The sequence below is a fragment of the Stomoxys calcitrans genome, chromosome 4, assembly GCF_963082655.1.
Source record: "Stomoxys calcitrans chromosome 4, idStoCalc2.1, whole genome shotgun sequence".
NCBI classification, from domain to species: Eukaryota; Metazoa; Arthropoda; class Insecta; order Diptera; family Muscidae; genus Stomoxys; species Stomoxys calcitrans.
In genome coordinates this window covers 26727939-26755161 of record NC_081555.1, presented here as the reverse complement: position 1 = coordinate 26755161, position 27223 = coordinate 26727939, and the positions used below count along the sequence as shown (strand labels likewise).

At 37.5% G+C, this 27223-nt stretch overlaps 1 protein-coding gene across 10 annotated transcripts in view; it reads right to left on the bottom strand.

Annotated features, from left to right (window-relative positions):
- Positions 1–6724: 6724 nt before the first annotated feature.
- The window catches only part of LOC106091359 (uncharacterized protein CG43867), an 878705-nt gene continuing 858206 nt past the window's right edge, over positions 6725–27223 (bottom strand). For 7 of the 10 annotated variants that reach the window (XM_059367841.1, XM_059367847.1, XM_059367844.1 and 4 more), the window contains 8 exons: positions 26143–26279; positions 22481–22903; positions 22138–22417; positions 21962–22074; positions 21673–21882; positions 13257–13352; positions 12746–13087; positions 6725–8543 (listed from right to left, as the gene is read on the bottom strand). In XM_059367841.1, coding sequence (XP_059223824.1) covers positions 7224–8543; positions 12746–13087; positions 13257–13352; positions 21673–21882; positions 21962–22074; positions 22138–22417; positions 22481–22903; positions 26143–26279 — 2921 coding nt within the window. In that variant the 3' untranslated portion in view covers positions 6725–7223. Of the gene's footprint in view, positions 8544–12745; positions 13088–13256; positions 13353–21672; positions 21883–21961; positions 22075–22137; positions 22418–22480; positions 22904–26142; positions 26521–27223 lie in introns of all 10 variants that reach the window. The other 3 variants (XM_059367850.1, XM_059367842.1, XM_059367843.1) reach the window with 3 other exon arrangements.

Here is a 27223-nt window from a genome sequence, read left to right as displayed (position 1 = left end):
TTTTGGGTAAAATTTCAGCCAAATCAGGTGAAAATTTAGAATACTAAGGGCTGAAGAAGTTAAATCTGGGGATCGGTTTATATGGGGGTTATATCTGTTTATAGACCGATTCGGATCATACTGGACATGGATGTTAAAAGTCATAGTTCCAAATTTCAGCCAAATTTGATGAAAATTGAGGCTTCTAAGGGCTCAAGAAGTCAAATCCGGGGATCGGTTTATATGGGGGCTATATCGGTTTATAGACCGATTCGGATCATACTAGACATGGATGTTGGAAGTCATAACTCAAGTCTTTGTTTAAAAATGTTAGCCAATTCGGAGGAAAATTGAGGCCATCGACTGCTATCGTGATTTCGACAGACGGACGGACGGACATGACTAGTTCGACTCAGAATATCCAGAACGATCCAGAATGTATAAACTTTATGGGGCCGCAGATAAATATTTCGAGGTGTTACGAACGGAATGACTAGATTAGTATACTGGGAGTATACTATGATGGTGGCTATAAAAATAAATAGTTTGATGTGTTCCAAATTGAATGCCAAATGGACAATTCTTCGGCTTGTAGAACATTTGCTAAGTTTTGGTCGGGTTTGGTAGTATTTTTCTTAAATTTTGGAAAATAATTTTCTTGAGTGGCAACACCGGTGGGTTCATTCACTAATTGCGCCAAGCCATTGTGTGCAGCGAAAAGCTCGAGTTAAATTCTGGATCATGTGAACCTTTGGAACACTACATCATTGGGTGCATATACCACGAGGCCTCTGTGTGAAATATAAAGAGACAGAGTGTAGTATCCAGGGATGTGAAAATCTAGAGGATTAGAATCGTCATACATCTAGCCATTGTGGGCAGCGAAAAGCTCGAGTTAAATTCTGGATCATGTGAACCTTTGGAACACTACATCATTGGGTGCATATACCACGAGGCCTCTGTGTGAAATATAAAGAGACAGAGTGTAGTATCCAGGGATGTGAAAATCTAGAGGATTAGAATCGTCATACATCTAGCCATTGTGGGCAGCGAAAAGCTCGAGTTAAATTCTGGATCCTGTGAGCCTTTGGAACACTACATCCTTGCGTGCGTATACCACGAGGTCTCTGTGTGAAATATAAAGAGACAAAGTGAGTACTCAGTGGATCAGAATCGTCACACATCTGGGTTCGGGACAGAAAATGTTGTAAGTAGAAAATTTTGATTCAGGAAGCTTACATTGTAGAATAAATGAGATGAAAATCAATTAGCATTTTAGATTTTCAATCAATTTTGGTTAGCATCATCAAGAATTATCATCTGTTTTTGGGTTTGTCGCATATTTTGGGGAGTTCTAAGTTTATGACGGAAATTTTTGAATTTTCTCGAAATCTTCATAAACAAATTTGATTTTTGAAAAATTTTTCATTAAAATTTATGTTTTGCTAGGGTTCCGTTAGCACAAAAGCTCATTTCTTTCAATCACAATATACCTTAGTGAGTAATTATATCAAAAATTTGATATGGTCAAAATGTACCTAAATTGTTTGATCCAAGGAGTCAAAATTATGCTAAATCATCTGGTTTTAGATTTAATATCCACACACACAGTGCATTTATAAATTTTTTTTCAAGCTATGCCTTTTATTCAACGGTTATTTAGAATTTCTGTTTAAATGGGGGGCATTTAGATGAGAAAAGTGTTTGTTCTTTTAAGGTTCACATTTAAATACGAGTATATATGGATTGTGTTGTTTTTTGTTATAAGCGAAATCAGTTGTTTATTGTTTCAAATAAATAGGAATCTTTAAAGTGATTGTTTAACAAGTTTAATTTGCATTTCGGTTGTGTGTTTGTGTATGTTGATTTGTTTTTGTTTTCATTTGCGGGGTATTTAAAAGCAAGATTTCTCCAATTTCCAGTAACTCCAATGGTCTGAGTGGGAATTTCTGGTGACACTTGACTTATTTTGAATTAGATAATTTTTTTATTTTTGATTTCTACCTGATATATTTTGTTGTTGGTTTCTTTTTGTCTAAATTCAGCATTTTGGGGTTTTTCTCCATTTAAATGATTTTTCTTAAATTTTCTCTTGCTTGAAGTTATCGGCTTTTCTTTTTTTTTGGTTTTACTTTGTAAATTTATCAAAAAATGTTTTTTTTTTAGTTTTACGGTTTTTTACACTAATTGTTTTGTTTGCCTTATAATTAGTTGTTATTGTTAGAAAATCGTTTATATTTTTTTGTTTGTATGTAGTTGATTTTGCTTTGCCATGATTTTGTTAAAAATAAGTTTTTTTTGTTTAGGTTTGTTTTCAAAATTTCGTTCTGTGCGTTGTTTCTCTAATTGAAGATTAATCAGCTTAGGATTTTTATTTTGGGAATATTGAGTTTGCAAAATGCGATTTATTTTATGAAAATATAAAGTCAATTTTGTGAGTGGTTAGTTTATTTACTCGAATTGGAAGAAACATTTGAGTTTCTGAAATGTGCCTAATTTGTTTTAAATGTGAGAAGCTAACGTATACTATATATGAGAACAGTGATGGCCAGAAGTGTTCGTACGTACAAAGCGGCTCAGTATGACAAGAAGGCCAATAGTCTGTAAAAAGCCTATACACACGCAAAAAAAAATTATCCGTTGGCTACACGAACTTTTCGACAAGTAAACTTTTTTTATGAAAAATATTTTGATTACGATAAAAAAGCAAGACCTTGTTCCGAATACAAATGATGGATATTTCTCTACGGAAAAGGATGTTGTCAAACAATTTATGCGCTGTATACATTTTATTGCCTACTTACATCCGCACACGATCGCGAACCTCCCTATACGGACTGCCGGTAGACTGAGCTTTACCCATTGAAAGAAAACCCAAAAATGAGTCTTTCTTAGCTACACTCTTCGAAAAAATTTTTGCTGAAAATAGCAAACACTGTTTGCTGAACAATAGTAGTTAATTTTGCTGCTATTGTAACAGTAGTTCTGCTATTACAGCAGTAGTACTGCAAGTTCAGAGTAGCAGGCTTATTGCTGAAAAGTGATATTTTCGGGTCACAAATCATCTTCTGTTGTAAACAAATCTTAAAAGAAGTTTTGAATTTTTGCGTAAAAGAGGCTGAAAATAGCAAACACTGTCTGCTGAACATTAGTAGTTAATTTTGCTGCTATTGTCACAGTAGTTCTGCTATTACAGCAGTAGTACTGCAATTACATATTGGCAGGATTCCTGCTGAAAAGTCATATTTTCTGGTCACAAATCGTCTTCTGTTGTAAACAGAATCATTTTTGTCTTAAAAAGAAATTTTGAATTTTTGCGTAAAAGAGGCATCTTTTATCAGAAGCTTGAAATCAAACATCCTTATCCTTAGGATAGCTTTTGTTCTCGTTTTTGTGAAACCTGACCGTATAGTGCTTTGCCACCCTGCAACCAGCAGCCTCAGTCCATACCAGTGTTGCCGTATTTTTGGCGATCGGACCTACGCACCGGAATGAGCTTGCTCACATATGGGAGCTGGACGGGGATCGCTACCTTCACATGTAATTCATTCGAAAAAAAAGTTACCGTTATCCTGAAGGGTAAAAAAAGGCAGCACCAATGTGAAAAGTGGACAGTCAAGTGTTAAATGCAGCAGTGGCGATGATAAGGAAGTAGAAATGAAAATATTGGAACAGAAGTTAGCATGTCCGCCTATGATGCTGAACGCCTCGAATACTGGTAAGACCATCAGAAAAAAAAATTTCAGCGGTGGTTTTCCCCTCCTAATGCTGGCAACATTTGTGCGGTACTGTAAAAAATTCTCTCCAAAGAGGTGTCACGCTGCGGCACGCCGTTCGGACTTGGCTATAAAAAGGAGGCCCCTTATCATTGAGATTTCAATTAAATCGGACTGCACTCTTTGATATGTGAGAAGTTTGCCCCTGTTCCTTAGTGGAATATAAATGGGCAAAATTGCATTTGGAGTGAGTAATAAGTCTGAAAACCAGAGCCTTCTACTAACTAGTGCCGCCAGAGTTTTACTAGGTGTACATAGCAGCCAATGAGCCAGTGACCGCGCTACCCACTACATTCGCTAAAATAGCCTCTGGGTCATGTAGTGCAACGTTTATCACTTCTCAATGATAAGCCTAGCCAGCATGCTGCCCTTGTTCCTCAGACACAGGGGCCATTGAGCCATAGACCACGCGTTCTTTACGAACGACCAAGTGCATTTATCATGCCATGAACTGAATAGCCCACGTCCCGTTATCTTCAGTAGCCAACGTAGGGTCGAGTGTCTGACAGACCCTAAGACGCTGAGTCACAGCAAACCACAGCCAACGGCCGTCCCTGGATTGGAGGTAAATCTCTCATACTCCCATCCCTTCCAGGACCCAATAGCATAAGTCAAAAAACTTGGTTATTCCCAAGCCTTTCGGGACGACGCAGTCCGAGTTATGGGGGTGCGCGACGCCCGAGGGTGTGTAGTACATCACTTTTGATGGATTTTCGGTAAATTTTTTAATTTTTTGGTGAAGTCACGAATTAAGACCCATTTCCCTCTCCACTGAGAGGGATTTCGATTATTGATAAATTTTGGGTCAAATTTTGAATTTTTTGAGGGAGTCACGAATTAAGGCCCATTTCCGATGTAGCACATCACTTTTAGTGGATTTTCGATAAATTTTTGAATTTTTTTGGTGAAGTCACGAATTAAGACCCATTTCCCTCAAGGACGCATAGTTTGGGAGATAAGCCAATTTAAAGTTTTAATAGTGAAATTTAGATTTTTAATGGGTTTTCGTCAAATTTTGAATTTTTTAGTGGAGTCACGAATTAAGACATGTCACCCTATAGGACCCAGAGTTTTGGAGAAAAATTAATTGAAAATTTGAAAATATTCAATAAATTTTTAAATGAATATGCTACTTTTTTAATTGATTTGTTTTTCAAATACTTCTTCAAAAATGGTGATTGATTTTATCATTTTTGTAATCGAAGCAGTTTAAGTTAAGAAATTATTTGGTTCAATTAATTACGTGATTGAAAACGATTTTTATATTTTTTATATATTTATGCGGCGTAGCTACAAATTCAGCCACCGGCAGTCACCGATTTTGTAGGAGAGTCTCAGTGAGGGGTCGGGTGGCTTTGACTCTTACTAAAATACTGAGTGTATATGATACTCGATTTGACAAGGCGAGTTATTTTTGCCTTTAAATAACCAATGGCCAAAATCAGCACCTGTTCCCAGGTTAGGGGCGGCTGCAAGCAGTCGTCGGATCTTGAAGCAAGCGGTTCGTGATATGGAGAGATATATAATCCATGCAGTTAGGGCGCTGGGCCAGTAACCCGCACCTGGAAAACCTAAAAAAAAAAATAATTTAATAAACAAAGCAATAGTAAAAACGGACTCAAAGTTGGCGATAATTTTTTAAAGGATCGCTAGCGGTGGGTTACCAAAATTTGGCCCGGCCGAATTTAGCGCCTATTTGCTTGTTTTGTTTCAAATGTTCATCCATGTCTAAGGATGAAGAAAAATACTTTAAGAAAATTTTAGACCATTGCGCCCAAAGCTACAAAGATATGGGCGATTTCCGATGGGTTTCGATCATGGACCACTGTTCCACCACTCTCTCGACCTTACTTCTTGAGGAAACACAAGAGACAGTTTTTGTGAATTTTTATGAAATTTTAACTGTGTATATACCAAATTTCCCATTAACATTCCATTCAGGAACAGGTGATACTTCTTGAGGACACAGAGGAGATAGTTTTTGTCAATTTTTGATGAAATGTTCACTAAGCCCTTTTGCACTTTACTCATGCTATTCATAAATTTTTTATTTATTATTTAAAAAGTCCACAAGAAGTCGTGGTAAATCCACTGTATAATCTCACCTCTAATGGGATGTTTGTCTAAGAATATGAAGAAACGTTGTATATTGATTCAGGTCAGGTCTTAGGGTATGGATTGTATTCGTTGGGGTAAAAAGTCATCAAAACAATTTTTCCATAACCTACTCCCTAAAATTGACTTCAAATTTATTTTGAATAAAAAAAACTTAAGCTCATTTCCTATTACACACTCAAGGTTCTTCATCATTCTTTAAGAATTGTTTTTAATTTTTGAATATTCAACTGAAACCTTAACTCCTTTCATTTGTCTATATTTCATATTGTTCTATTGTTACCATTTCCATTTATATATAGGCATATAGGAAAAATTCTTTAACATTTCTTTACTGCATTTTTATTCGCCATTTTGTATTGTTGCTCTATATAAATACAATTACAAAAAAAAAACTAAAGCCTACTTTTTGGTGCTTTGCCTTGGTTAATGGTTTTGAAGTAAGCTTTTCTTTCTCATTTTCTATTTGTTGTTATTTTGTTCTTTGTTTTTGGCTTCATTACATGTTTAATAAGCTTTAAGCTATGTGTGGGTGTGTGTATGTGGGGTGGACATTGGTTTTTTATGCTTTACATGTGAAGTGATTTTTTTGGGAATTTATAGCTTATAACGACTAATACAAGGTTAAACAATACAAATATAGAATATTTTTAATATATTTCTACAAAATCATTATCATATGGTCTCTTAAATAAACAGAATATAATATTTGAATAGTTTTGAGCATTCTTAAATTAAAAATGAGTACAATAAGTGGGAACTATGGACAATTGTCTTGAAAACATTATTATAATATAAAAAAATCAAACGTATTTAGAATAAAACACTTTTTTATAAAATAGTTTTAAAAATGTGAAAAAAAAACTTTATGTAAAATCAAGCTTCTATAATAAAGTAATAAAATGAAGTATACTTTTGGGCTTGCTTCAATGACAATAAAAAACTAATTTGGAACAAACTACTTTTTTCTTTAACTAAAACAAAATAAAAAAATATATATAAACAAACATTCCTTTTCTTTTTGAAAACTTTTAACTGTTTTTAATTTTGTATTCCTATCTTAGGGTTTATATTTTTGGTTACTCTTCTATTTTTTAAATTTCGACTTTCTATCAATGTGAATCACTTTTTTTTAGATCACTTATAAACTACTTATATACATGGTGTTTATGTTGTGTTATCGCGGTTCTTCGTGTGTTCGTTTTGCTGTTTATAAAAAAATTTGTTATTTGGTTATAAGGTTTTCCTAAAAAAGTTGTTGGTTTTTCATGCCTACTTTTAGGCATATCTTTTTTCAAAAAAGTCTCTTTGTTCTTAAAATATCTGCTTTTATATACAAGGTTTCCTCGTTCTCTATTTGATTCTCTGATGATCGGGGGTACTCTTTAAGATATCCGGCTGATGAGGATTGTGATGCTGATGATGATGATTTTGACTGTGCATGGAGTTCAGTGTGCCTTGGTGTGAGCCACCCTGCGATCTGGTGCCGCCAACACCGCCTCCACCATGATCACCACTGTAGTGAGAGGAACTTAAGGTGTGCGAGTGATTTGAATTCAGCGTATGTGTGGCATGTGAGTTTAATGTATTATGGGCGGTGGTGGTGGCATTGGTGGACATGCCCGCTGTGGTATTTCCGCACAAGGTGCCACCCACTGTGGTGGCTCCTGTGCCACCTGCTGGTCTTGATCTCAATGATCTATGCGAACCATTGCGAGTCAGCGAGTTCATATGCGGAGTTCCAGGCACCGTATGGCCCAAGGCATTCATATAATCCGCTATTAGCAAGGTAATCTCCAATATCTTGGGCTTGGACATGGCAAATAGCAATTTCTGCTCATGAGAGCCACAGGATGCCAAAGTATCCTCATTTGAAACCACCAGCATAAAGTCATCTTGGCAGCCACCAAAAGTCATCACAGTCGTATAGGGATATCTGGCCAGCGGAGCCATAGTAGACAATTCCAAAACATTCAAAGCATCTTCGGACACCGCCAACCAGGCCATAGCCTGTTCAGAGTGCCTGGGTTTAGCTTGGAAGAGGCTGGCACCGAAATATGGCCATTTACGACAACAGGTCAAATAGATGCGTACACAATCCAAAGTGCTGCGCCCCTTCAGCAATATCCATTTCGTTATCAAAGACTCCTGTATATCCTTCAATTGTTCCGGATTCAAAGCGTCACGATAACGATATGGATAGAATTTATCCAATGCCTTGATGCCCACATTTGTGGTGGCACTCTTGGACTTTTCATGCGAATAATCGCCCATATCGATTTGGGCCATAAGTGAAGCCAATTCCAAAGCTAAATCGCGCGATAATGGGAATCGACCTTGAACAATTTGACTATTGGTTTGATAGCACAGCAACAGACGTTCCTTGTCGGTTTCAAATTTCACGGTATGCTTCCAATACAGACGATTCTTGTAGGTCAGCTGAATGACGCGTGTATTCTCAAATTTACCCGAACCCTTTTCGCGCAACGCTGTTTCCCATTTTGAGATGACATCACACAATTTGGCCATGGGATCGAGATAATGTTCCAGGTCTTTTTCAATGGGATCATCGCTGAAGAGGCAGAAACCATTTGAGGCATCCCGTGTGCCAATTTCCTGGGCCAAAGTACTTTGGAATTCTTCTATGGTGGTGGAGCCATCGAATGAAACAACCTGGAAGAAGAATAAAATTAAAAAAAAATTACCCAATTTCTTAAAATATTCAGAAAATTTCATAATTGTTTTTTTTTTTTTAGAAAATTCATGGAAAGTTTTCCTTTCTACAAAATTTCGTCTTTAAAGAAAATTTTTATATAAATTTATCTTAAGGGATATTTAGTAGAAATTTGTCTTTGAAACTGGCTGAACCGCTGCTCTCCGCTGAACCTTCTTTCACTTGTTAACACTTTTTATTTGAGCCCTATACCAGTAATGGCACGGTCGGTAAATAAATCCTGTTTGGAGGTGGAACGGCCTTTCAGATATTTCGCCGCGAATGTGAACATCGAATGCTTTATGGTCGGTAAATATACCCCATTAGAGGTGTTTTGGCGGTATGGTGGCCACTCAGGCATCTGTCCTGAAAGTAGATATCACATTCGTGCTCTACTATCAAATACTTTTTATTGCTCCCGAAAGTGTCTGGGGGTCTTTGAGCACTATATTGCATTGGTCAGTAAAATTTTCCGGCATGGGGGGTGTTTTATGGGTGTGTGGGTTGACCCCCAGAAACTTACTTCAAAAATTGGTATCAATTTATCGTGCTCTACTCTCAAATAGTTTTCATTTGAGCCCCATGTTGTCATGGTCGGTAATTATGTTCGGTTCGGGGTTGAGGTGGTCCAGGTGGAGAGCTTCAGAATGAAGTCAGATATACTCGATATCGGCAGATTGCCGGACGAGTTCACGATTTTGCAGGCGGAGGTCTGTGCCATTACGTTGGCCGCAAAAGAGATCCGGAGGATGGCCCTGCCAGCTTGGAACTTAGGATATGTGAGGACAGTATGGTGAACCACAAGGCCTTCAAAGACGATGAGGTCGAAGTTCGTGGTGGAGTGTTTAGGGGCCCTGAACGGGATCGTGGCTCATGCGTTATGTTGGCCTAGGTTCCCGGACACATTGGTGTCCTGGGAAAGGAGAAGACGGACGTATATGCCAGACCTGCGGCCGGTCTCGTACAGGTGCCTTTTGTCAAACCACTGAGCATTGTAGAGGAGATCACCGGTACAGAGTGTTTGATTTGATGAGGGACGCGATGAGATCTTCAATACGCTGTCATGCATGCGCAGACGTGGAGCACCAATGCTTGGCAGTTGACAAGCGAATAATTAAGTGAGTGTGGGCTTACGTTCCGGCATGAGGGCGTTGTGGATAGGCGTTTGCCTTTATTCTATTCCTATTTTTCCTGTATTTTTTATGTCTCTTCATCTTCCCGTCTCCTCTTCGGGCGGAGCGGGGGCAGTATATTTCCCCACATTGATTTTTTTCAACCATCAACTTAAAACAGCATAAGTTCGGCCGGCCCGATCTTTGGCTACCCACCACCCCGGGTATATATAATTACCAGATTTCGTCAAAGTCGGGTGAAAATTCATTATTTATAAACCCTTAGGAGCTATATCGCAATATGGTAGATGTGGTGGAGATAGTAGAGACGGCTAGGCAAAGGAACCACTACTCCAGGCCGATTATGGAATGGTTCTGATAGACCTACAGGCCGTAGAGCGAGCCAGGCTCTACGCCGCGAAGTGCAACACCCAGAAAGAACAGGGTGAGATTTGAATGGATTATACGAGAGGAGACTATCGAGAGATTGCAACAAATGTAGCGAATGAGAATCGGGCCAGGTGGACGCAACGATTAATACCCGATGTACGGATGTGGAGAGATAGGAAGAATGGCGACGTTAACTATTACGTCACACAGCTGTTGATGGGCCATGGTTACTTCCGGAAATACCTGCATAGAATGGGCAAATTCTCCTCAAGCAGGTGCATTTATAGGGAGCTAGAAGTTGCAGACTATGTGGAACACACATTTTTTCAATACAAGCGCTGGGTTGAAAGACGCAGAGAATTGGAAACAGTATTTGTTGGCGTTTCGTCTGGGACAATAGTCCAGAGAATGCTGGAAGACGAGTGGAACTGGGAGGCGGTGATGAGTTGGAACAGCGAAATAGTCGGTAGGATGTCGGAAATCGTATGGGGTGGTCCAGATCGTGAGAGGACGAGAAGGAGGTCAGTATAGCTTTTGGTGTCATAACGGGGCACATAGGACTACGAGCTCACTTATGCAAAATCGGTGCGGCAAGTGATAGCATGTGTAGTGCGTGTGGGGAAGATGATGAGATGTTGGAGCATTTCCCTTGTCATAGCCCGGCTTTCGCGTCTAATAGATACCAGCACTTAGGTGGGGACACTATACCAGACATGAACCTCTTAGGGGAGTTATATGGAAAACAATTAAGGGTTTTGTAACATGGAACTCCTTACTTAAAATTTTCTTTTTCGAGGTTACTTTTCAGATTTTAAGGCACACAACAAGCCGATTACTAGCTTAGGTGTATGTCAGATTAATATCTGCACTGGGTCAGAAGGAAGAAGGTTGACCTGGACGCAGCGGCGTAGAGTATGAATGCGGAGGTCTGCACGCAGACACAATAACGATATGGATAATTACCAGATATGGGATCTACCTCGAAAAAATGCGAAAGCGTTTCCGAGGTGGAATTAATCCCCATAGGTAACACAGGGTGGGTTTTTAGCCGGTACTGTTGATAACGGAGTTCGGCATAAGGCGAGTGATGTACACGTCACATGCATTTTCCCATCCTGACCCGCCAAAAAAATTTTGGAATATGGACCGATCCGGACCAAAGTCGACAGGTATGCCGAGGGTTTACCTCAATTCACTGTTGAAGGTATTATAACGGGAGATTGGTCTCTAAGGCAATTATATCCAAATATAGTCTTATCTGTGAAATATTCGGGAAGGTTGTGTAGGGGTCTAATACAACCCACTGAACTAGATTTCAGCAAAATCAGAATAAATACGCCATTTATGAGTGAAAGACCTTTAATCGGGAGATCGACCTATATGGTGGATCTATCCAAGTATAAACCAATCTGAACCAAACTTCGCACGCACGGCGAGATGTCTAACACAACTCATTGTGCGAAATTTCAGCGAAATCGGGTAACAATGTCCCTTTAATAGCCGTAAGGGCCGTAGCACAAAGGTAAGCATGTCCGCCTATGACGCTGAAACCCTGAGTTCGAATCCTGGCAAGACCATCAGAAAAAATTTTCAGCGGTGGTTTTCCCCTCCTAATGCTGACAAGATTTGTGAGGTGCTATGCCATGCAAAACTTCCCTCCAAAGAGGTGTCGGATTGCGGCACGCCGTTCGGACTCGGCTGTAAAAAGGAGGCCCCTTATCATTGTGTTTAAACTTGAATCGGACTACACTCATTGATATGTGAGAAGTTTGCCCCTGTTCCTTAGTGGAATGTTCATGGGCAAAATTTGCATTTGCAATGGCCGCAAAACCTTAAATCGGAAGAGTGGTATAAATGGCAGTTTGTCGAAGGATCTTACACAGTTCACTAATAACGGTCTAGCGATCAATGTACAGCTACATGCCATTACAAACAGAAAACCAATTCCAAATGCGGGGCACTGCTGCCAGCAGCACAGATTAGAAGAGACAGAACTCTGGTATTGCCATCTGGAAGTTCATGCTACACAGAGGGATCAAAGATAGACGACAGAGTGCGCCTGGAGGTCTCTATTGAGAATACAGATACTGAGATCCGCTTTCGAATGCCTGGCCATAATACGCAGATACGGGCGATCACGGAATGTGTGAGGTGGTGTGGTGTTAACGCGACGACGTCGAGTGTTTACGGACAGTTAACTCGCCATCAGGGTAACAACCACCAAAACGGTAACTTCACGAACAGTCTGGGAATGGAACGTTCCGCATTTTTTGGGTTTTGGGCCATAGCGGAGTAAGGGGGAGATAATGAGCAGGCGATTTAGCAGTGAAGATCAGAGGACTGCGGTCAACGAACTTTGTTAGCCCGAAGCCTTTCTGGTCGACGCGGTCCGTGTAAAAGGGGTGAGCGAAGAACGCCCGCAGCAAAACGGTCAGCAGGACGATGAAAATCCTATGAGTCAGTTGCGAATTGTGAGAGGACGAGGCTATAAATGAAAGCAAGTAAGAATGAGGTCAGTATAGCTTTCGGTGTTATAACGAGACACATAGGACTACGAGCTCATTCTTTTTTTTGAGAAATTTTATAAAATGTTGGATTTTAAAGGATTTTGTCTTCGGAAAAAATTTCCCGGAAAGATCTTTCCTCTCTCCTTTACTTACCTGATAAGTTGAGTTCATCATATGTACTGGTATGGCATGGGGCAATGAGTGATGATAAGGATTCTTCAATAATATCGATAAGACTTCCATGCGTGAGGGTTTTGTTTCGCGACCCCCATTTTTCAGGGTTCTCTCCAAAGCTCGTTCACAGTAGGCAGCATATTTGCCAGTTTCGGTTTTTGTATCAGCATTGCGAGATAAATGTAATTTTAAATACCACAATAAACGGCTGGACTTGGGCACAAATAAAGAAACAGCTAAGGCTAAAAGTTGCCAGCCCTGGACGAAGGAATAGGCGGGAGGATTGGATTTGCAGTCTATTATGGGGGGAGGTACAGGAGCCTAGAAAACAGAAGTACAAAAAACCATAGAAAAAGCTTAAAAAAAGGTTTCATAACATTTGATTGTTTACAGATAACAAATTTCAAACATGCTGTTTTTTTTTCATTATTGGTTAGCTTTGGTTATTTACGTATACTTAAAAACTAAATTCAACTCCTTTTTGTAATACCTGCAAGGATGTTGGTGAACTGCCATTTGCTTGAGCATTACCACTTTGCTGAGTATCACAGGCAAATAGACTTTGCGTGGCACATAGTAGTAGTTGCTGTAAATTTTCATTTTCAATTTGTTTTGTAGGGATATTGTTTTTGGATTTTGGAATGTTTTCCCAGACATTCAAAGGGAGTTTGGAAGATTTTCAAGTTTCAATAAGTTTCCAATGCGGATGGTTGGTTATTTGATTTTTTTTCCCCAATTTGGTTTGGAATAAAGTAGATACAAAAAGTTTGTAAAAAAAAACAAGAATAGGCCAAAGAAATGAAAAAGAATGGGAAAATGTGCATTAAAATTTTGTTTTCTAGTTGGAAATTTTGAATAACAATTTTTTACAGTGTATATTTTGCTAGACGAACGATTATTGGACAATATTTATTTTTTTGGGCACAGTTTTGTTTGTCATTTGCAAGTAATGGAATATTCACAAAACAACAGAATATCAAAAAAAACCATACGACAAATAAAATGGAAAAAGCGCCAAAATGTTAATAGAAAATAATAACAAAAATTTAAAAAAATGCACTGAGAAAAATTCTTTGATTTTTTTTTTTTAAGAAAAATGATTAATAAAACTTCTTGTGTGAGCATAAGGGCATACAATTTTGTCTAGATTTTTGTCATAGTTGTTAAATATGTTTTTTTTTGTACATAAAGAGGAAAGAAAATTGTATTATTGTATGATGACTATTTTTTTAATGGTATATAAAGCTGAAAAAGCTAAGTATATTTATATAGAGAGATATTTTTTTCATATCATATACATCTAAGCTAGTTCACACACTGTTTGTTTTTAAAGACTGTTTAAATAGTAGAAGGAGAAGAAGTTTTGAAATTTACAGCAATTACATGTATGTACGTGTACAATTTTGTTTAATTGATATATTCAATATTTGTTTGTTTTAAAAACTTTTCTATAAAAATCTATGTATAGAATTTTTTTTTGTGATTTGATTTGTTGTTAGTTTCAATGTTATGATTTTTATGTATGATTTGATTTGTGGTAAAGACAAGTTCAAAATGTCAGTAGGCTTTTAGTTTTACTAAGTGGGAAAAGCTGGTGTTTGGAGTGTATTCATGGTGTATTAAGTGTATAAATATAATATAAATTATTAAAAAGTTTTGGCTGTTATTCTTAAATGCACATAAAACCAAGTTAGGCATGTATGGAATATTTATATACCAAAAACCACCACTAGGCATATATTGGGTTGCCCAAAAAGTAATTGCGGATTTTTTAAAAGAAAGTAAATGCATTTTTAATAAAACTTAGAATGAACTTTAATCAAATATACTTTGTTTACACTTTTTTTCTAAAGCAAGCTAAAAGCTTTCTAAAGCTGATAACTGACAGAAGAAAGAATGCAATTACAGAGTCACAAGCTGTGAAAAAATTTGTCAACGCCGACTATATGAAAAATCCGCAATTACTTTTTGGGCAACCCAATATTAGTAAGGATAATCTTATAATATAGACAAGTAAAAGCATGATAAGTTCGTCCAGGCCGTATCTTATAAACCCTCCACCATGGATCGCATTTGTCAATTTGTCTTTGTCCGGTATCTCTTTATAGGCAAACATGGGATAGTACATAACATGATTGTCATGCTATTGGAGACATATCAGGTTATGGACTGGTTTGAATGTTGGAGACTATAGTGGAAGTTTTTGTGCAAAATTTCTGCCAAATCGGAAAAGAATTGTGCCCTATAGGGGTTCAAGAAGTGATATCGCCACATCAGTTTATATGGGAGCTATACCAGGTTATGACCGATTCAAATCATATTTGGCACATATGTTGAATGTCAAAGGAGAAGTCGTTGTACAAAAAAAGAAGTTTAATCTGGAGATCAGTTTCTAGTCTCGCAAGCTCGTTCGCTTTTCAATTTCCGACATCCAAAACAGGTGAATTTTGAATTGTACAGCCATATCGTTGAAAGATCTGCGACAGTCGAGGGCGGTTTTTGAATTCAGAAATACATTCTCCAGGGATTTAATCGCTGTCTTAGAATATATTTATGTCAATCGTCTTTATGACATTACATATTAGTCTTTCCACCACTTCTTTAATTGCAATAATCTCCGCTTGATACAGACAGCAGTGGTAGGGTAACCTTTTCGACATGACCAGTTCAAGTTCTTCAGAGTACACCCCTAAGCCCACCTTCAGAGTACACCCCTAACCATCCGTATAGAAGTCTATGTAATTTCTATTTCCACGGACATGTATTTCCAATTGTTTCTATCAGGAATAGTGTCGCAGTCCTTTTTATCAAAAAGCGGCTCAGGCAATGTTCACACTTCCTTGAACATTGGACATTGTATCTAGGATAACACATTGTCTATAGCCGCTACAAGACCAAAGAGAAAGCTCCCTTAGCCTCACGGCAGTGGTCGTAGCAATTTGTCTAGGCACAATGTCCAGGGGCATTCGATTTAACATTAAATTCAGTGCAACATATGGTGTCATCATCATACGTCGTCCACCAGACCACAACACCATATAGCATCCCGGCACGAGATAGCTGTGGGCACCACACAGGCTGGAACAATGAAGTTCGATCAGTGTGATGTTCAGTGCTGTCACAAGAAGCTTAGCTGCGAGATACGGGGCGCGTCCACAGGTTGCGGATAATGGAATGCTCCATACTGAGTAGCTGCAGCGGTATCGAGCGGAGAGTCTCAGGTAGAAGCTGGGCGACACCGGGTCTTGCACAAATAATGAGTGCCTATGATGCTCGATATGACAAGGCGGGTTATTTGCGCCTTTAAATAACCAATGGCTAGCATGTTCCCGCGGCGATTGGTCCTTTGGATCGCAACGAGCTTGCTCATCTACAGGAGCTTGACGAGGATCGCCACCTCCACATGAAAATGTGGCAACAACAACAACAACAACCATATATCATTATAGTTCAGACAGCTGCAGTATATACCCAGTGCATGACTTGCGGTTTAAACCCCCAAATTTTGTCAATAGCTCTCTTACAGGTGTATAAGGTAAGAGTTGCTTTACTTGCCCTTTCCAAAATATTGGATTTGAAGCAGGGTTTGAATTGCTGACTTCTAAATAGAGGCAGCAAAGCAAAAATAACTTCGCTTTACATTGAAAAATTTTCAAGCAATGCAAACCTTGATTTGAAGTTCAATTTCCTGTCCAGTAAAACACCCAGGTATTTTAGGCTTTCAGTGAATGCAACATTCTCTTCTCCCAAGGAGGCAGGTGTTACTGTAGGCAACTTATATCTCCTGCTGAAAATAACTACTTTTGTATTGCACGGATTTAGGCCTAGATCAATTTCGGTTGCCACGTCATCAGCATACGCTACCACTTTTACAAATTTTTCTTCCAGTGACAATAATATATGGTTAATGGCTATATTCCAGAGTAGAGCAGGCAGTACACCTCCCTGAGGATTTTCGACTCAGACACCATTTTCCCAATAACATCCGACGAATGCATACCAGTGACAACCTTTTCTGACGCCACGTTGCACAGTGGGAGGAAATCGAAAAAAAAACTAGTTAAAAATATGACGTGTGAGAACGGGTTGAGATGTCTTTTTGAAATTTTAAACGGTTAGAGCTGAGCGAGATTGTGTGTCAAGGCCCTAGGTTGTCCGGGCGTCTTTTGGCAGGCCTCAAAAATTGGTCTCCTCGGTATTTCGAAAAATTGTTCTGATTGCCAAATCTTCTTCTGATTGTCACATCTTCATTCAAAATTCTTTTTTTGCTGAGTATTTAAAAGTCTGCTTGTACAACATCTCTGCTGGTTTTGGGGATATACGAGTTTTAATTTTTTTTGTTGAAATTTTGGCTGAGATTGGCTCCGTATTTAACAATTTACGAATGCATTTGTGGTCCGATTTTCATTTTAATGGATGATTTCCTTCCAAACCGTATAACTTTTAACTGAATAGTCAGATGTGGACACTTTTAGCGGCAAGGTCGTGGTAAATTTTGTCAGGAATCCAAATCTTGCATAAAAATGAAAATAGGTGCCTGCCAAAAGTCGCCCAGACAACCTAGGGCCTTGAAATTTTGCACATGATCTCGCTAACACCTCAGCTCTAGCCGTCGAAGAGATATCTCAACTCGTTCTCACGCGGCATATTTTTTACTATTTGTTTTTATTTTCTCCCACTGTGCTTTGATCGTTGGAGTTTCCCGGGTAGTTTATATTACCGAGTAGTTCTTGTGTTTCCTCACTAGACGCTGTCCATACATTCTCTGACTTCTGAATATATCCCACCGCAATAGGTCTAGAGGACAGAATCTTCCTTAGCCTAGAGGCCTCAGATGTATCCTGCACGAAGATGGACTATTCCACCCAGGATTCGTTTTAAGCCTTTCTCAGCTCGCCCTTGTATTTTCTTAGCTCTGCCTTAAAGACATCCCAATCGTGTGGTGCTCTTGTGGCTTTCGCCCTGTCGAAGAGTTTTCTGGAGCCCTTCCTTAGACCAAACAGTTTTGTGGTCCACCATGGCGGTTACTGTTTGCCCCTTGGATTGGCACTAGGACATGATGACATAAGGGAGTCATGCAGGGCCTTCGTGATCTGCTTGACTATTATGTCTATGTCCTCTGCAGTTTCCACTTCCTTTTCTGGTCTAGAAGGGATAGTCGTGCAAAATGTGTTCCGAAATGTGTTCGGAATGTGTGCCCAATCTGCCTTTTTTCTGTTTAGCCGAGGGACCACTTCTGCAGTATTTGCTCCAAGGAGGAAACTAATATAACGATGATCAGAGAAGCTGTGGTCAACACTTCCCAGTCGCATATCCTTCCGCTTATGTTTTCCGATACAAAGGTAATAAAGATCGGTTTATCTCCTTTATTACAAATCGCCAGATTGCAACTTATAATATATTCGATAAGCAGCTCACCTCTTTCGTTGACCTCCGAAATTCCCCATATCTTGTTATGCGCATTAGCATCACTTCCTACAATGAGGCTCTTTTTCCCTGCAGAAGCGACATCAACAAGCTACCTAAGGCTTGAAGGCGGCATCTTTGAATCGTGTGCCATATATAGGGAACGTGACTACTTTTTTTATTTGTTTTTGACAATATCCATTTTTGCGTTTTTGACAATAGTTTGCTTAATTTTTTGGGTTTTTTGATAAAAATTTGCAATGTGTGACTTGAATCCCTGATATATACTCTTACTTCAGGTTTCTTATGATATAATTGATGGAAAATGTATTATGTGTATTCTATGTATATGTATATTTGAGATTAGTAGACATTAATAAATAGATCATGCAATACACTAAAGTTTTATAGGTAACTATAGCTGGTGTTGTTTACAGTAATGAACAGTATAGTGTAGGCTATTATAATACTGAAGGCGGAAAAAGAAGCTGCAATCTGAAGCTAAGCGAGGTTTGTTGTATGGAAAAAAAGGAGACAAAGCGACATTGATGGGAACTTTTATAAGGTAAAACTTATATTATTTTAATATTTTTATCCAATGAAGAATCTGTTCGGATATTAATCAATTGATGCAGTTTTTGGATAACTTTTAGAATTTTGTAAGCTAGAAATTGTTTTGTAGAATAGTCGAGATTTATAGAATAGTTAAAAGTATGACCATTATTGTAAAGAAATTGTGTTTGCCAAAGAGTAGTCCACTATACATGTGAAAATTTGAAACATTACCTTTTATATTGGAGGTTATTTTAATTGTAATAATGTTACTACATTCAATTTTTAGACAATGTTCTGCAAGCAGACGTTTGTATTTGAAGGAGATCTTTGGATGAATGAGTTTGAAAACTGTACAAACAGTTAAGCTGTATACCTAGTCAAGATAATTTTAAAGTTTATTTTGCCCGATTTAAAGTTTCTACATAGTGGGAAGAAACTTTAAATCAGGCAGTGGGAACTAAATGGCATATTTCATCTCTTGCAATAGAGTCTAATTGTAGACGGACGTAATTTCGAAGAAAAAAAGATTATTACTAAGTTAACATCTCCCAGTTTTTACAGTTCGCAATATCCAAATGTAATTTTAACCAACCACATGCTCGAAAATTTTTAAAAAATATCAAAGTGAATATTTTAAGGAAACGTTTCGATTAAATGATTCCTCAAGGAATTTCAAATCCAGGGATGCTTTGGGATCTTCGAAATTCACATGAATTATTTGAATCTCAGCACAATAAAACTGTGATTTTGAGCTTGTTTTCCGGAGAAAAAGGCTGGGGATTGGCTAAAATATTATTTTTTACGCCACGATCCTTAATTCTGTGTACTCAACTCAAAAAATTTTGGGACTTTGGAAAATGAAAATTTTGGATTTTTCGAACTTCAGCACAATAAAACTGTGATTTTGAGCTTGTTTTTCTGAGAAACAGACTGGGGATTGGTTTAATTTGTATTTTCACGCCACGAACCTTAATTCTGTGTCCTCAACTCAAAAAATGTTGGGGCTTCGAAAATTGAAAATTTTAATGGGCTAACCCCTTGCTTGAAAAATGCAAAAAAAATATCAAAGTGAAAATTTTAAGGAAACCATTTGACCAAATCATTCCTCATGGAATTTCGAAATCATTCCTCATGGAAAATTTTGGATTTTTCGAACTTCAGCACAATAAAACTGTGATTTTGAGCTTGTTTTTCTGAGAAACAGACTGGGGATTGGGTTAATTTATTTTCACGCCACGAACCTTAATTCTGTGCCTCCAACTCAAAAAATGTTGGGGCTTCGAAAATGATTCGATTCGACCAAATGATTCCTCGTGGAATTCCAAATCCAGCAATGCCTTCGGATCTTCGAAATTCGCAAATATGAGGTAGCTACAGCAGTATTGAACTCGCATGGATTTTTCGAACTTCAGCACAATAAAACTATGATTTTGAGCTTGTTTTTCGAAGAAACAGACTGGGGATTGGGTTAATTTGTATTTTCACGTCACGAACCTTAATTCTGTGTCCTCAACTCAAAAAATTTTGGGGCTTCGAAAATTGAGCATTTTGATGGGTTAACCCCTTGCTCGAAATATGCAAAAAAATATCAAAGTGGAAATTTTGAGAAAACGTTTCGATCAAATGATTCCTCTTTGAATTTCAAATTCAGGGATGCTTTCGGATCTTCGAAATTCGCAAATATAAGGGAGCTACAGCAGTTTCCAACTCACAAGGATTTTTCGAACTACCCACTGCATCTCTGTTCGAAAATTGATTCAGGATTATTCCGAACAAAGGACTGCTCATCTCTTCCAAATCTGCAGCAAGCTGTACCACACTTATTTCCTAAATTTTGGAACATTTACATCTCATATCTTCATCTCCTATCATCAACTCTCCTAGCCACTCAAAACTACTGCAGAGAAAATGAATATCTCATACAACGTCTTTTGCGGTTACAGCTACTCCAATCCTCTTGATAAAAGTTGGGCAATGTCGTTCATTAAAGTACAATTAAACTGTTCGCTTAGTAAATTCACTATAATAGGCGTAGAAATGGCTCTGGAGTTAGGCTAGGCGCTCACCAGAAAAGCTTTAGCCATTAGAAAATTTCATGAACGAAACTGATACCTGATATCAGAAATCGTTATCGACATGGTTAAACGAATATGGCAACTTAGCACAGTACAAGTGGGTATTGTACATCATCTCGTGATATTGCTATATCTCTCTTAAACTTATAAGAAAGAAATATACAACTTATGGTGAGAAACTTGGCGTCATAGATTTTAGAAGAGCGAAGAAGATCGAGGCGCATGGAACGCTATTCTATGTTGGGCTAAGGAGACAAATGTTCTGACATAGCCAATTTAAGTAAAAGTATGATGCTAATCCTAACTTCATTATGATATTAGATGATAAGCAGCATAGCGGAAGTTCAATTGCAGACAATATGAGTATAACTAGTGTTACTAAGATTGCATATCTTTCATTACGTCTGCTGAAATGTAAGTGATACAGTATTACCTGTATGCCAAAAGTGGAACTGATTTACAGAATTATAATTGATTACCTCATTTGGTTATGGTTTTTTAGGTATAAAGCACTCAGTTCCCTAACCTTTAACATAATTTTCCTATCTCTAAACTATTTTTTTTTTAATTTTTCATTTCCTGCCTTGTGTTTGGGCGTGCAAAAATATAGTATCTAATAGTGTACAAGGCCACATCCATCGTTTTCTGGGCGCTTTACAACTACCAATGAGGTGGAGGTGTTCTATGTGTTTGTTTGGTATGTAGTTGGATTGTTGGGTTATTTAATGTGGTTTCTCTAAAACGGAAAATTCTAAACTAGGTTTGGTTTGGTGTATTCGGCACCAACTAAAGCAAGACAAAAACTAAATTCTAAAAACAAACTAAACGTAAATGAAAAACCAAAAGCAATTTGCAACTTAAAAAACTTACGCGCGTCTGCTTGCCCAGTTTCTTGTTTACCTGGACGCCAACACTAAGCTTTTGGCCCGTGTGCCGGGATGTTTGTTTGATTAAAATGCAAATCATTTCCGAATGTAATTCGGGCATATCCAGGCAATGTTGTAAAGCATTTTGGGCCAAGACCACATGATAATCGATGCCAGGTTGATTGACGGCCACAGACATGAACAACTGAATGCTCTAAAGAAAATAAAAGAGAGAAAACAAAAAGGTTAGCTGTAAGTCTTCAAAAGAAATTTAAGTTATTTAGTGAAACAACCTTAAATAGTTTAATGGCTTCCGGATGCATGGCTTCAGTGTGTAAAGTACACATGGGAGCGGTAATGGTATCTTTGGTGTGTAGTAAAATAGGATGACGCCAAATAACACAATCTGTAAGGAAGTGTAAAAGGAAAATTAAATTTTGTTTTTTTATTGGGCCCTTCAATCACTTACTAGGATCTCCATCGGTTTCCATGAGTTTTTGCACCAATTGCTCATATTGTGTGCCAGCACTGGGTCCACCACCCGACACCACCGTAAGATTATACAACCAGTTATCTCTTTCCGCCTTGCCGGGCAATATCAAATATGTGGGGCCTTGGTGGGCTGGATAAATGGCCACTGTTAAATGGGCTTGACTTTGGGGATCCTCACGTTCTTCGGAGTCGGAATCAGAAACATGTTCCACTTCTTCCACACGAGCATCACGCATATTGATTTGACCCAAGGGATTCTTAAAAGAATAATACAAACAAAATTAAAAATTTTTCTTCTTAAATTTCTTTCTGTGACTTACCGTCTCATTGGGCGCTTTGAAATACAAAAACATTTTTCCCAATAGCACACACCAACATTTCTTGGCATGACCATTTTTAACCTTGGTTACCCATCCTTGCAGTGTAGGCTTCTGATCTTCTCTACTTAGCAGCAGTTTAGTGGCATTTCTCCTTTGCACATTTTGCAATACTCGTATCCAATCATCCATGGTGGCATTTGAATCGGCAGTGAGATAATAGACCTTTTTACCTGTATCAATTTCGAAAGTTGATGCTCCCTCTGCTTTGCTAATGCGACAGGCCTCGTCCAGCATTATCTGTCCCTGAGGCTTACGATTGACATCGTGTTGACTCTTCCAATAGGTGAGGGTGCCATTTTTCAAAACAAACCAACGTTTGCGCCATGTTTTCAGTTTGCCACCTAATTTCGCCAAATGGCCAGCCTAGGAAAAAAAGGGATAAAAATTGTAAAAAGGAGAGAAATTTTAAGCAAATTTCCCGTAGAAAGGAGATTTTGAAACACAAATACTACCACAAGGAAATTTTGATAAAATTTCCTATCAAAGGAAATTTTGAAAACAGTTCCTATCGAAGGAAATTCCAAGATAAGTGAAGTTGCAAAATCGAATGGTTGCCAAAAAATTTCCCTTTAAAGGGAATTTTTGACAGTATTTCCCCTTGAAGGGAATTTTTTACAGTTCCCATAGAAACGCATTTTTTTTAAAACTTTTTTGTGGATTAAACATTTTAACGGAAATTCCCGTAGAAAAATTTTCAGAGGTGGTCTTCCCCTTACAAATGCTGGCAACATTTGTGAGGTATCCTGTCATGTTAAATCTTCTCCACCAAGTGGTATCGCTATGCGACACGCCGTTCGGACTCGGCATACAAAAAGAGGCCCCTTATTATTGAGCTTAAACTTTCATCGGACTGCACTCATTGATATGAGCGAAGTATCCCCTATTCCGTAATGGAATGTTAATGGGAAATTTAGTAGTTAGTATTTCACCATGAAGGGAATTTTTTACTTTCCCTATAGAAATTAATTATTTAGAAACTTTATTGTGGATTAAAAACTTTGACAAAATTCTCCGAAGTAATTAAATTTCTAGAAACTTTCCTATAAAAATTAAAGAAAATTTTGAGAAAATTTTCCTTAAAAAAGAAATTTTGAAAAAATTTCCCATATTTTGAAAAAAAAATCCTGTTAGAAAGAAATTTTGGTAAAATTTCCTATCAAAAGGAAATCTTCAAAAAATTTCCCATCGAAAAGAAATTTACAGAAAAAAATGTACATGAAATCACTTTTAAAACGAAATTATCAGAAAATTCACCGTAGAAGCAAAATGTAGAAGCAATTTCCACAAAATTTCCCATTTGAGAAAATTTCTCTTAAAAAGGAAATTTTGAAAAAAAAAATTCCCAAAAAGGGATATTTGAAAAAAAATTCCTGTTAGAAGGAAATTTTGTCAAAATTTCCTATCAAAGGGAAATATTCAGAAAATTTCCTATCAAAGGGAAATATTCAGAAAATTTCCTATGAAAAGTTAATTTACAGAAAATTTCCTATCAAAAGGTAATTTACATTAAATGTCCTTTAAAGGAAAATTGTCAGAAAATTATCTACAAAAGCAAAATTTCACACTGGAGAAAAAATTTTACAAAATTTCCTATAAAAATTAAATTTTTAGAAAATTTCCCATAAAATGAAGGAAACTTTATGAAAATTTCCCATAGAAAGGAAATTAAAAAATATCGCTTAATCGGGACATTTTGAAAAAAAAAATTGTTCCTGTTAGAAGGAAATTTTGATAAAATTTCCTATCAAAGAGAAATCTCCAGAAAATATACAGAAAGTTTCCTATCAAAGAGAAATTTACAGAAAAATTCCTATTAAAAGAAAATTTACATGAAAAGTCCTTTAAAAGGAAATTTTCAAAAAATTCTCTACAAAAGCAAATTTTTTCCCTGGAGGTAAATTTTAACAAAATTTTTGTAGAAGTGAAATTTCTAGAAGATTTCCCATAAAAATTAAAGAAAATTTTGAGAAAATTGCCCATATAAAGGAAATTTTGAAAAATTTCTCATAAAAGGGCAATTTTGGATAAATTTCCTGTCAGTAAGAAATTTTGATAAAATTTCCTATTAAAGGAAAATCGTCAGAAAATGTCCTAATAAGGTGAAATTTTGAAATATATTTTGAAAAATTGTACTGCTAGAAGGAAATTTTGATAAAATTTTCTATCAAAAGAAAATCTTCAGAAAACGAGACTTTTCTTCCCTACAGAAGCAGCTTCAACCAGTGACTTAAGGTCTGAAGACGGCATCTCTGAATCGTGTGCCATATATAGGGAAGCCAGCCAGTTATGAGCCTTGTCTATTTCAAGGCTGGCTACTACTAAATCTTCAGTGCTTAGCGACGGAAGAAGAAAAACATTTAGACTACCCTTTGCAAGAATACAGGATCTGCGAGAACCCGGAATTCTTAGTCCACGAACCATTCCTCCACACACCCATGGTTCCTCGATAAGAACCACGTCAAATCCCACAGCCATCAGGAGGACCTTTAGTGCCGCCCAAGCGGCCTTACAATGGTGGAGATTTATCTGTAGAAACCGGACAATAGTCAGGATTCAGAATTTCCAACACTATTGTGTAAGCCTCGTCTTCTGACTCCACTAGGAGTTAATCTTCACAAGATTGGTTAGAACTTGTCATGATGAGCTGTGTAACCACTCTTCCTTAGGACATTGGGCACTTGCGGTGTGGGCAATATCTTGTTGAATCCGTAAGATACAACCCCCCCTTCAGACTTGTTGAGGTCTGCGAGACAGCCGGAGTTTTATACGAATACTGCATGTCTCCGGTCATCATCAGCATCATCTAATCTACCAATCTTCCATTGGTGGTTGAAAGATTGGGATTACATTCCCTTAGCCTTTCAAGTATCGTTTCAGGATCTGAGGGATAATAGGAAATTTTCAGAAAATTCCCTATGGAAGCAAAATTTCTCCCTGGAGGGAAATTTCGACAAAAATTCCCATTAAATGGAAATTTTGTAAAATGCTCAAAAAAATTAAATTTTGGCAAATTTCCAAAAAAACTTAATTTAGTCAAAATTTCTCGTAGAAATAAAAAAAAAATAAAAATAAAAAATACCCCTTGGGGGTAGGTTCAAAGAAATGAAATTTGACAAATTCCCCATAGAAGTAAAATGTTGACAAAATTTCCATTAGAAAAAAAAAAACAATTTGAAAAAATTTTCCCTTTGAACATATTTGGATGCCACCGTAGCGCAGAGGTTAGCATGTCCGCCCAGAGGTTGGCATGTCCGCCCTGGCAAGAACATAAAAAATGTAAAGCAGTGACTATCCCCTCCTAATGCTGACGACATTTGTGTGGGCCAGTCATTTCCTATAGGAATAACATTTTTGATAAATTTTCCTAAACTGGCAAAATTTCCAATAGAAATAAAATTGTGACAAAATTCTCTACAGAAAGAAAGTTTTTGAAAATTTCCCTTAGCAATGAAATTTAAAAATTTCGTCCTGAAAGGAAATTTTTGAAAAATTTCCCATAGAATTCAAATTGTTACACAAAATTCGTAGAAAAATCAGAACAAATTTTTTTCTTTACAGAAATAAAATTTCGAAAAAATTTTCCATATCATTTTTTTACTCACCTTTTCCAACGATTCCAATTTCTTGCTGGGCGAATCCACATACGATTGTCGCATTAGCAGCGATGGCATACTAGCATCCATGGGACATGTTGACTCCGACACAGCATCTGGTGGTAGAGCATAATCATCGGATAGGCCTGATTCAAAGGAAATATCTGAAATTACTGTGCCACGCATTGGATGAGGGATACGTAGATGATGATTGTTGGCAGACGACGAGTTTCTCTGATATTGTGCTGGATTGGTTTGTGACGGTGATTTGCGCATGAGCGCAACCGTATTATTTGAACTCAAATGGGAATTATGATTGGGATTTAGATGATTATGGGGTAGGGGCATTGTGTGATGATGTTGGACATTTGTGGGGTTGTTGTGTGACTGTAGGTGTTGTTGTTGTTGTAATAGTTTACGATGTTGGAGTTTTGGACTAGGACTTTGATTGCGATGATTATGATGATTATTATGATGTTGTTGATCGTGACGCAGATGATGATCTGAATGTTTGTAATATTGAGGAGGGTAATGTGAGTTACGATTCACTATTTACAGAGTGTGCATATACAGATTTTGAGGGGGGAGTAGGAGTTTATTTTGTTATTGTTAAGGAATCGTTGGATTTTGAATCATTTTGTTTAAGAGACGTTTGTTTTCGGGCGACAGAGAGAGCAGAGTGAGTGACGTGCATTGTAAGGGAAATGGAAAATGTGTAGTGTTGGATGTTAAAATTTAAATAGTTTTGTTTAGTATTTCAGTTATTTTTTAGTTTGTAGTTTAAAGAAGTTTGCTTTGGATAGGATAGTGGTTATTTACTAGGCGCTTTGGGGAACTAATGAGTACTAAGTAGGAACATTATCAAATAATTGAAAAAAAAAAACAATTAATAATAGTGACTAAATTCAAAACAACAAAAAAAGGACTAGACAAGTTTAAAAAATTCTACAATTAGCAGCAATTGGTTTGCACACGATTTTCAGACGCATTAGGGGTACAACAAGTAAAAAACTGGCTAAATTGAGCCGGGCGAATCTGCGGTACCCATGGTGCACCATCGATATTGTCAAAAATTTACACATCTTAACTA